The 11,833-nt window shown below is 36.0% G+C and overlaps 1 protein-coding gene across 2 annotated transcripts; it reads right to left on the bottom strand.

Annotated features, from left to right (window-relative positions):
* Positions 1 to 280: 280 nt before the first annotated feature.
* Positions 281 to 2,421, bottom strand: LOC111197802 (vesicle-associated protein 4-1-like). Of its 2 annotated transcripts, none has more exons than XM_048768747.1 (8): positions 2,053 to 2,421; positions 1,895 to 1,965; positions 1,706 to 1,787; positions 1,502 to 1,623; positions 1,290 to 1,367; positions 1,097 to 1,222; positions 932 to 1,022; positions 281 to 585 (listed from the first exon to the last, which is right to left on the bottom strand). In XM_048768747.1, the coding sequence occupies exons 1-7, from the start codon at positions 2,234 to 2,236 to the stop codon at positions 960 to 962; spliced, it is 726 nt and encodes a 241-aa protein (XP_048624704.1). In that variant the 5' UTR covers positions 2,237 to 2,421; the 3' UTR covers positions 281 to 585; positions 932 to 959. The 2 variants fall into 2 exon arrangements, with proteins under 2 accessions (XP_048624704.1, XP_022565508.1); XM_022709787.2 differs by having other exon boundaries at positions 281 to 600; positions 2,053 to 2,420.
* Positions 2,422 to 11,833: the final 9,412 nt, after the last annotated feature.

The following is an 11,833-nucleotide window of genomic DNA, read 5'->3' as shown; positions in this document are numbered from 1 at the left end:
AGTTTAGGGTTTAGGGTTTAGGGTTTAGAGTTTAGGGTTTAGAGTTTAGGGTTTAGGGTTTAGGGTTTAGAGTTTAGGGTTTAGGGTTTAGAGTTGAGAAATGAGGTTTTGGGGATAAGATTTCAAATTTTGAAAAATAAAAAAATTAAAATTTTCAAAGGATAAACTTAGAAAGGTGCTATTTTGGTCATTTTAGTTTTTGAGTGCTATTTTTGTGATATAAACTTAGAAATGTGTTATTTTAGATATTTTCTCTATAACATATGTTTGACAAAAAAAAAAGTATAACAAATATTTATGTATGGACCAACATATTTTTCTAATGATTCTAAGAATCTTAGTGATGACAAGTGGTTACGAAAACACGTTGTAATGCTACGGGAGATTTGATTAGTAAAAGATAGAATAGCTAAAAAAAAAGTAGCATCGTTATATATTTTGTCATGCCGGTTCACTTGTGTGTTTATCGGTTAAGATTTCGTTCAATAAGTGGAAGTAGTGCCACCAAGTCTGCTTTGTGTTGTTGTGTTTTAAGTCGTCATCATCATGCTAGTTGAAGTTGTTAGAGCTGGCAGATTTGGTGATCTGGAGTCAGATCATCTATCAACGGGGGATAACAACTCTACATTAGTAAAACGAATCAAGTATGCAAGAGAATCACTAGTGGTACTACATAAGTCAGAAAGCACAACACGAAAACTGATAAACTTGACTACTATGGTTCGGCTCTAGCTGGATTAATAAAATCGCTTAAACGGAAACAAAACTTTATGATGAGTAACTGGCGTGAATCACACAACAAACAGAGGCATACAAGAAAAAGAAAAAGAAAAAGATTGTCATCTAGAAATAATAAAAACACATAAATAGACAGATGCAAATTTATGTACAGAAGCAGAAGATGTATGGAGAAGAGGCGTGTCTTTTTTACCTCCGCTAATAACAAATCCATGTGCAATTTAGGAAGAAGAATCTATGGAATCGACTTGTTGTCGAGCAAGGTACTTCTCTCTTCGCTCCTTCTGATAGATAACACAAACTTTGGTTACTAAAAAAAATCTCATGGGGAGAAAGAAAGAGAAAGCCAAATATTTACCCATTCGTCAATGACAAGACCCTCCCCGACAACACGAGGTCCTGTCTCTGGCGGAGGCTTCTTTCTTACTTCAACAGCAGCTTCAGCTTCAGCTTCATCCAATTGACGTTTCAGTTTCTCCAGTGCCTGATAATATTCAAAACTTTACAATATATATATGTGGTGGATGAAAAAAACTAGTTAGAAAGCTTACAGCACTTGGGCGGTCCGCATCAAGAAAAATGACCCGAAGAACCCGCTCCACTATTACTTGATCCTTTTGCTCATCAAACTGCACCATAAACAAACACCGGAGGAGAGATGCATCATCTAAAAAAAATGATAGATATGACGGGCCACAACACATCTTATGCCTACAACTACCGAACATAACCTGATAAAGAGAGTAAGAAAGGAGGGACATACCAACTCGGGCACAAACTCGACACCCGGTTTCACTTTGAGGCTCATAATCTTAAACTTAGCCTTGCTCTTCTTGTTTAACTTGTGTTTCTCATTGTTCTCTGGGTGTTCCACGAACTTGAACACTGTCATTGGCAAGAATCAGAGGCGGCTTTTGTAAATAAACTAAACAAAGAGGACATTTTTGGTTTCCAGAAATCTGAATACCGGTTGCAAAGACGCTCTCCCCTGGAGCCAACACACCACCAGGAGGACGCATGTAACAACTCTTAGGTGCAGTTGTTTGGAACTAAAACAAAGAGAGAGAGAGAGAGAGAGAGAGAGAAAGAGAGAGAGAGAGAGAGACTTCATTACAATGACAGACTAAAACAAGTCAACTTGAATGATACATGGTACCTTGAATGCAGTGTGAGATTTGCTAGTGTTCTTAAGCTTGATTGCGCTTCTCACTTGTTTACCAGCTTCATCTGCAACACACACACACACAATCCTCTCAGAGAAACGAAACTATTTTTGAATACAAATCCAACTTAGATAAAAGAGGACGGACGTACAAGGGAAATAGAGATAGCTGGAAGGATCTAGTCGGAGACGACGGCGAGCCGGCAGAATTGATCTCGCGAAGGACGGCTTAGAAGAAGAGGCGGTGGTGGTTCTCCTCTGCCAGAAGAACGGGCATAGCTTGAATAACTTCTTCTTCTCCTCAGCATTCAGATTCTGACGGTCAGTGATCGCCATCGAGAGTTAAAATCAGTTTCCCGGTGACCGGAGAAAACAGATAGCACGAATATCTTCTTTCTATCAAGAGAGACAAAAGTGTGTGATGTGAATTTTACACTTCTGAAAATACTTAAGAAGAATCGTACAAGAATGGGCGTTTTGTCTTGGAATTTTACGACTGCTCCAGTGTCGCGAGTTTGTTTTATAAACCGGATTTCAGATGATTTTATTTTATTTATTTATTTCTTTCTTTCTCTAAAGTTTCAGTGAAGTCCGTGCAAAATTTCAAGGAAAATGCGCCAAGGTGCAAAATGTTTGTTGTGTGAAAACGAGTTTTGACAAATCAAGTCCACCAAAGGTTTTTTTTTTTGTTGGTTTGGCATTAATACGAAGGGAATGAAAATCGGTGAGTGGTTGCTGTTACGAGAGCATCTTCGACCCTAATTCATAATTTACTGCAAAATAAAGTGGGAAATGGAGTGATGAACAAACAAAAAACCCATTAGGGGCTGTTTGTTTCACCATTTGCCATCTCCATCCAAATGATTCATTTGTATGATCTATTCAAATGACCCATTCAGATTTTTGTGATTGTTTGTTTGTCCATCCATATAGCTCATCTAGATGAATCATCTAAATGGATCTTATGTTTGTTTCTTTATTTTCATTTCCATTCAAATGAGTTTAGTAAAGAAATTACCAAAATATCCTTGTGTTGATTTAATTATATGTTTAATATTAATTTTAACTATATTAAATTTAATTATTTAGTTTAGTATATTTACATTAGAATTATTTCAAAATTAACGAGTTTTCTTTTTGCGGTTTGGGCGGGAAAACAAGTTTTTTCGGTTTTAGCGAGAAAACACATTTTTTATGTTTTGGTGGAAAACAAGATTTTTCGGTTCTGGCGGAAAAACAATATTTTTCGATTTTGGCGGGAAAATACAAATTTTTGGTTTTGGCGAGAAAACAAGTTTTTGCGTTTTTGGCGGGAAAACACGTTTTTGGCGAGAAAACACATTTTTGCGGTTTTGGAGGGAACCACGTTTTTGCGATTTTGGCGGGAAAACGCGTTTTTGCGATTTTGGCACGAAAACACGTTTTTGCAGTTTTGTCGGGAAAACACGTTTTTGGCGGGAAAACACGTTTTTGCGCTTTTGGAGGAAAACACGTTTTTGCGATTTTGGCGGGAAAACATGCTTTTACGGTTTTGGCGGGAAACCACGATTTTGCGGTTTTGGCGGGAAACCGCGTTTTTGCGGTTTTGTCGGGAAAACGCGTTTTGCGGTTTTGGCGGGAAAACGCGTTTTTGCGGTTTTGGCGGGAAAACGCGTTTTTGCGGTTTTGGCGGGAAAAAGCGTTTTTGCGGTTTTGGCGAGAAAACGCGTTTTTGCGGTTTTGGCGGGAACACATTTTTACTGTTTTCGCGAGAAAACGAGATTTTTTCGGTTTTGGCGGGAAAATACAAATTTTCGGTTTTGGCAAGAAAACACGTTTTTTGGTTTTGGCGGAAAAACACATTTTTTAGTTTTGGCGGGAAAACACGTTTTTGTAATTTTGGCGGGAAAACACGGTTTGCGACTTTGGCGGGAAAACGTGTTTTTTTGTGTTTTGACGGAAAAATGTATTTTGGAGTGTTTGCGTGAAAACATTTTTTTTTGTGATTTTGGCATGAAAACTTGTTTTCGGTTTTTGCGGAAAAACACGTTTTTGCAATTTTGACGGGAAAACATTTTTTTGCAATTTTAGCGGGAAAATGCGTTTTGGGGTTTTGACGTGAAAAAGTAGTTTTTAGCACGAGAAAAAGTGTTTTTATAGTTTTGTTAGTTTTCGTTTGTGACAAAAATGATATTATGTTTAGGTTTGTAATTTATGAATTACATTAGGGGTATAATAGACATTATACCATTTTGAATGAACCATCTCCATTCAAATGATCCAAATTGGTTCAGCTGAATGGACTTTAAAATTAAGCCTAAATTTCCAAAAGTCATCCGGATGATCCATCTGAATGAGTTGCACTTTTAGTGCCTAAACAAACAAAACTCTCATCTTCATCCAGATGGTCCATCTAGATGGAGAAACAAACAGGCCCTTACTCAATTTCTCACTCCATTTTGCAGTAAATTATGCAGTAGGATTGGAGATGCTCTAAGGCTAAGTATTTAGTTAATCCATTGTTTTATTTGCTTTTAAAAATAATCCAGAACATTTTTCAATTTATGAAATTAGCCTGCATTTACAAAAATTGACGGTATAAGTTAAGTATAGCTCTCTCTCTCTTTTCAATGGAGAGAAGAACGAAAGTTATATTTGTATTTTGGATTTCTATTTGGGATTCTTTTATCTGTTTTGTAATTTTTGTTACTCGGGTTTGTTTTTCCATTTCATCGGATTTTATTTGTTTTCTCTTCAGCTTTATGTTTGTTTTTTGTAAATTAGTTTAAGTTGATGACTGGAATCAAGGAATTTTCTTCGAATTTTCTTACAAAAAGAGTAATATTCTTTGCTAATCTTTACTGGGGCAAATGTTCTCTTGCCGTTAAAAGAATTATATTAGGTGGGTTTAGTGTCGGTTGATTTAAGAATCATAATCTTTCATGTAGAAGGGAAGCGCTCAGTGAAACGTTCTATCTCCACATCTATCGTAGTTTTATGGACTTTATGCTCTGGTGAGTGGTGATCACTGCCAGCCCTGACCTAAAGCCGGTAAAGTGCCTTCAGGCGTCAAAATATAGTAACGATTTAAGGGCATCAAAATCGTAGAAATCACTTAAAGTCCAGTGGTTGAGTACCACAATCTAAAATCAAAGGTTCTCAGTTTGATTCAGTAGGAGTCCCACTTTTTTAATTCACTTTAGGCAACAATTTTTACTGGGCCGGGCCTGGTAGTGATTAGAAAGTTGATTCGGCCCATTCATCCGGCGACACAGCAAAGGAAAAATACATGAACTGTTATAAACGTAAACAACGTCAATGTTTACGGCACCAAACTTTGACATTATAAATCATGTGGAGCCCACCGTCACTATGCATGCAGAGTAATTTCCACTTTTTAATTTCTATATAAACGATCGTTTCGATCGTTTGTAACACACCATCTCTTCTCCTTCTAATAACAAATTCTCTATTGTTATCAGTGTTATCTCCTTTCTACGGGTATAAAATTTTCCCTTATTTAAATTCCTACGATACCATAAAATTCTGGTTCTTTTCATAACACGTTATCAGCACGATCGTTCTGCAATTCGAAATACAAATGGCAAACATCGAGAAACTCCAGTTCCCGGCTCTGAAAGTAACCGGCGAAAACTATGTCAGATGGGTCACAAATGTGAAACCTTATCTTTTAATAAAAAAGATAACCGAAGCGATAAAAGTCGGTAACAAATTGCCACCCGAGCATATAGCCGCGGCGATAATCTTCCTGAAGAAGCACTTAGATGAGAATCTAACTCACGACTATGGAGACGTTGAGGACCCAGCCGTACTATGTCAAGCCTTGAAAGACATATTCGATAATCAAAAGGAAATCAATCTCCCTCACGCTCTTGAAGAGTGGAAAACCCTGAGGTTTCAGGATTTCCAAAGGGTTAAAGATTACAATTCCACTATCTTGAGGATAGTTGCACAATTAAAATATTGTGGTAACCCTGTCACCGAAGCAGAAATGCTTGACAAGACATACAATACTTTCCACAAAGAACACAACGTCTTATCCCGAATTTACAGAAAATGTGGGTACACTAAATTTTCTGAATTGATGGTAACACTCATGTTGGCTGAAAAGAAAGATGAGTTACTAATCAAAAACCATAATTCCCGACCTACGGGAGCCAAGGCATTTCCCAAAGTGAATGCTACGGCGGTAGAATATTCGGGAAGGAGAAACCAGACCAACCGAGGTCGTGGTCGGCGTTTCAACAACAAACGTGGAAAGCCTTACTATCCTAAAAGTATTAGATCTAACAAATGGGTTAGATCTGAACAACCTCCTAAAGGCAAAGAAACCGAAGAGGATACCACAAAGAAAAGTGAGACTGTATGTTACAGATGTGGATGTAAAGGACATTGGTCCCGTACCTGTCGTACTCCCCCACATTTGTGCAAGTTATATCAAGAGTCCATAAAAGGAAAGGCTAAAGAGGTGAACCTCACGGAAAACGTTGAAGGGACCTCATACCTTGAATCCTCTGATTTCGCAAATGAGCTGGACTAGAATACTCTTGAAGAGTACGGAAATGTTTCTAATAAGACTACTGAATAGTCCTCATTTGTAATGTATAATAATTATGTTTTTCAAAGAATAATGTTGTTTTAACAACAATATATGTATAATTATTGTGTGTTTTATTTATATAATCAATAAATAAATTTCACGTTTCACTGTTGTTCAATGTTTTATGATAATTTCAGAAATGGATCAAAACGCAAATGGAACAAAATCTAAGAAAGAGATTCAAGAGATATGTATACTAGATAGTGGAACAACGCACACTATCTTGAGAAAAATATATATTTCTCAGATATAAAACCAAAAAGAATTATTTTCAATACAATATCAGGTCCTGCAGACGTGATTGAAGGAAATGGTAAAGCAAACTTTACATTGCCAAATGGAACAAAAATTTTCATAAATAATGCACTATATGCTCCAAATTCTAGAAGAAATTTGTTGAGTTTTAAAGACATATATCGTCAAGGATATGATACTCAGTCTGTAACTGAAAATGGAAAGAAGTGTACATATATAACTTCTGATAAATTTGGCAAAAAACACATATTGGAAAAGTTTCCAGAACTTCCTTCGGGATTACACCATACTTATATCAATGCAATCGAATCAAATTTTATGGTAAAACAAAATCCAGAAGATTTTAATTTATGGCATGATCGCCTCGGTCACCCGGGCACCACAATGATGCGTAGAATCATAGAGAGCTCACATGGTCATTCACTGAAAATCCAGGAGATTTCTCAAGGGAATAAAATGACATGTGTTGCATGTTCTCTAGGAAAATTGATCGTAAGGCCATCGCCAACCAAAATCGATAAAGAATCACCAAAGTTCCTTGAAAGAATTCAAGGTGATATATGTGGACCGATACATCCACCATGTGGACCATTCCACTATTTTATGGTATTAATTGACGCATCCAGTAGATGGTCACACGTTTGTCTATTATGATCTCGAAACATGGCATTTGCGAGATTTCTAACTCAGATAATCAAACTACGGACACAGTCCCTGATTATAATATTAAAAAAGTTAGATTAAACAACGCTGGTGAATTCACATCCCAAGCATTCAATGATTATTGTATGGTAACGGGAATTGAAGTTGAACATTCTGTGGCTCATGTTCATACGCAAAATGGTTTGGCTGAATCTTTAATTAAGCGTCTGCAACTGATTGCAAGACCATTGATCATGAGATCAAAACTTCCAACCTCTGTATGGGGACATGCTATTTTGCACGCAGAAACACTCATTCGAATCAGACCGAGTGCATACCACAAGTATTCCCCACTACAATTAGCGTTTGGTCGAGAACCAAATATTTCCCATTTAAGAATCTTTGGTTGTGCAGTATATGTGCCTGTAGCACCACCACAACGAACAAAGATGGGACCACAAAGAAGGTTGGGAATATATGTTGGTTGTGACTCTCCATCAATTATAAGATACCTAGAACCACAGACTGGTGACGTCTTTACAGCACGTTTTGCTGATTGTCATTTTGACGAAAATGTATTCCCAGTTCTAGGGGAGAAAATAAAAATGTTGGAAGTGATATAAAATGGAGTGTACCATCATTGTTATATCTTGATCCTCCTACTAAAGAGTCAGAACTAGAAGTTCGACGAATTATGCATTTACAGAGTATAGCTAACCAGCTACCTGATGCATTTGCGGATACCAAGACGGTAACTAAATCTCATATACCAGCTGCAAATGCTCCTACTCGTATCAAAATGCCAAATGAACAAGAAAAGGAGGATGGCACACGTGAGCCAAAAACACGCCTGAAGCGTGGTAGACCTGTTGGTTCTAAGGATAAGAATCCTAGGAAACAGAAGAAAGCTGAAATATATGATGCACCAAAAATAGCAGAAAATATTTTGGAAGAAATAAATGATAAGGACTCTGATGAATCAGAGCATCATGAATCGAAAGATAATCATGAGATTTCTATTAATTACATCCATAATAAAAAGATATGGAAAAGGAATAAAATGATGACATTGGTGATGTTTTCTCATATCTTATGTCAAATGAGGTAAATGAAGATACCGATGATCCAGAACCGAAATCCATATATGAATGTCAAAAGAGACATGATTGGAATAAATGGAAAGAAGCAATACAAATCGAACTTGATTCGCTTAACAAACGAAAAGTGTTTGGATCTATTGTACTCACACCTGAAGATGTGAGACCAGTTGGGTATAGATGGATTTTCGTTCGAAAACGAAATGAGAAAAATGAGATTACAAGGTATGAAGCTCGCCTTGTAGCCCAAGGATTTTCTCAAAGACCTGGTATTGATTATGAGGAAACATATTCTCCTGTAATGGATGCGATCACATTTAGATTCCTGATGAGTCTAGCCGCTGATAAAAATCTTGAGATGCGTCTCATGGATGTTGTTACAGCTTATCTATATGGATCATTAGATACTGATATCTACATGAAAGTTCTTGGTGGATTTAAAATGTCAGAAGCATTAAGTTCCAAACCTAAAGAGTTATGTGCAATAAAATTGCAAAGATCATTATATGGGTTAAAGCAATCTGGACGTATGTGGTATAATCGTCTCAGTGATCATTTAATAAAAGAAGGATATGTGAATGACCCTATATGCCCATGTGTTTTCATCAAGAAAACAATATCCGGATTTGTAATAATCGCGGTATATGTTGATGATCTTAACATTATCGGAACTCAAAAGGAAATACAAAAGGCATCAGACTATCTCAAAGGAGAATTTGAGATGAAAGATCTTGGACAGACACAGTATTGTCTTGACTTACAAATAAAACATTCACAAAATGGTATATTTGTGCATCAATCCACATACACTAAAAGAGTGTTGAAACGATTTAACATGGATAAATCAACTCCTCTTAGCACCCCGATGGTGGTTAGGTCACTTAATATTGAAAGTGATCCATTTCGACCACCTGAGGAGAAAGAAGAGATACTTGGTCCGGAAGTACCATATCTAAGTGCAATTGGAGCGCTGATGTACCTTGCAAATTGTACACGGCCTGATATATCATTTGCTGTGAATCTCTTGGCAAGATTCAGCTCATCTCCAACTCGAAGACGTTGGAATGGGATTAAACATGTTTTTCGTTACCTCCAAGGGACCATTGATTTAGGCTTGTTTTATCGTAAAAGTTCAAAAGGTCAAATGGTTGGTTTTGCAGATGCAGGATATCTTTCAGATCCACACAAAGCCCGATCGCAAACAGGATACGTTTTTACGATCGGAGGCACTGCTATATCTTGGCGTTCTCAGAAACAAACGCTCGTGGCTACTTCTTCAAATCATGCTGAGATCATTGCACTCCATGAAGCAAGTAGAGAATGTGTATGGCTGAGATCAATGGGCCGACACATCTGTTCAAGCAGCGGGATTGGCGAAAATACGGAGCCAACTATTCTATATGAAGATAATGCAGCATGTGTTGCTCAAACAAAGGACGGATATATTAAAAGCAATAGAACGAAGCATATTCATCTGAAGTTCTTCTCATACACTCAAGAGCTCGTAAAAAAGAAAGAGATTGAAGTAAGATATGTCCAATCATGCGACAATGCAGCTGACCTCTTCACAAAATCACTTCCGACTTCGATATTCAGAAAACATGTTCGTAACATTGGAATGCGTCATCAGAAGGATCTATGACTGCTCATTCGAGGGGGAGCTTACGTAGTTGTACTCTTTTTACCTTACTATGGTTTTTCCCATTGGGTTTTCCTAGAAAGGTTTTTAACGAGGCAACATAGACGTTAAGCAAGAAGCGATAGTGACACTGGTCTCCAAGGGGGAGTGTTATAAACGTAAACAACGTCAATGTTTACGGCACCAAACTTTGACACTATAAATCATGTGGAGCCCACCGTCACTATGCATGCACAATAACTTCCACTTTTTAATTTCTATACAAACGATCGTTTCGATCGTTTGTAACACACCATCTCTTCTCCTTCTAATAACAAATTCTCTATTGTTATCAGTGTTATCTCCTTTCTACGGGTATAAAATTTTCCCTGATTTAAATTCCTACGATACCATAAAATTCTGGTTCTTTTCATAACATGAACAACATTTGTATGAACTATGATTTAATGGTATAACTAGATTTTGACCCGCGCTTTCAAAGCGCGGGTTTATTTTTGTTTTTTTTTTCAATTGACAAATATTTAGTAAATGTCACATTTTCATATATTTGTGTTTTATTTTATAAAAGACTTAAAAATTTTATCTTTATTTATCGTATTTCATTTTAAATGACTATTTATGTTAAAAAATTAAACTTTATTTTTTTAATGAATTAAGTTGGTATAATTCTGATAAATTAATTTTATTATGGGGTTAATATTTTAATTAAAAAATTATATACTTTTAATAAAGATTTATACTTTTCAATAAAAAAATTCAATTATTTTTATGAATGCTTAAATTATATTAAGAAAAGAAAAAAATAATAATTAAGAATAGTATTAAAAAAATTATTTGAACTTGGACTCAATGATCCAAAGAAAAAAAAAAGGTGAGAATTGAATCTGATTTTTTAATAGGCCCAAATGGCCCAAGAGAGATTTGATTTGGGCTGGATCCAAAAATAATGATCCAATATAGATTTGTTATTAATATTACTTAATTGCCCTTAATGAAACATGCAATGTTAGTGAAGAAAACATGCCCCTAAGGTAATTATGACAATAGGATCCTGCTTTAATAGTATAGATAATTTGGGAACCAAGTCGAATAACAGGGCATGCCACATACATGTTAATTAAAATTATGGTTTTGAAAACCGGACCGACCGGCCAACCGGGCGGACCGTGAATCGTCTATGTGACCTAAACCGCTAAAATCGGTTGAAACCCGGCAAAACCAGTGACCCGGTTTAGAATATGAATCCGATTTTCTAAATTACATCAATTATTTCCATTTTTGTGTTACAGTTTAATGCAATATTCATTGGTTTAGGACTATTTCTATTTTTACTTTCTTTTTAATTTCAGAGTAAGGAAATAAAAATTTGCTAAACCAATTCTCATTTACGTGCATGAAGAAATATAAGGAGACTTATGATTTATAGAAATAAATCAACAATCTATATATTATTTACTTAAATTCTTCTTTAGTTAGTTATTTCGTATATATAATTAAATGTAAATGTACTTCCAAATCATATGCTTTTCAAAGTATGTTTTATTCTAGTTCTTTTTATAACGTTTTAATATTATATATATATATATGAGTATGTATATATAAAGAAAAATCAAAACCCAGGTTCGACCGGTCCGACCAGCTATACAGTGACAATGCCGAGTCAATGTCTGGTCAGGTTTTTAAAACATTGGCTAAAATTC

Source organism: Brassica napus, chromosome C9, assembly GCF_020379485.1.
Source record: "Brassica napus cultivar Da-Ae chromosome C9, Da-Ae, whole genome shotgun sequence".
Classification (NCBI taxonomy): Eukaryota; Viridiplantae; Streptophyta; class Magnoliopsida; order Brassicales; family Brassicaceae; genus Brassica; species Brassica napus.
The sequence above is the reverse complement of the archived record's forward strand: the minus strand, read 5'-3'. Positions and strand labels throughout refer to the sequence as shown.

Bases quoted from the DNA above. Each gene is read 5' to 3' on its own strand.
- LOC111197802 (XM_048768747.1), bottom strand. From the start codon at position 2,236: ATGGCGATCACTGACCGTCAGAATCTGAATGCTGAGGAGAAGAAGAAG. The intron at 1,223-1,289 runs GTAAGCTTTCTA...GAATATTATCAG, and splicing joins ATGCGGACCGCCCAAGTGCT to GCACTGGAGAAACTGAAACG. The intron at 1,023-1,096 runs GTAAATATTTGG...GTTATCTATCAG, and splicing joins GTCTTGTCATTGACGAATGG to AAGGAGCGAAGAGAGAAGTA.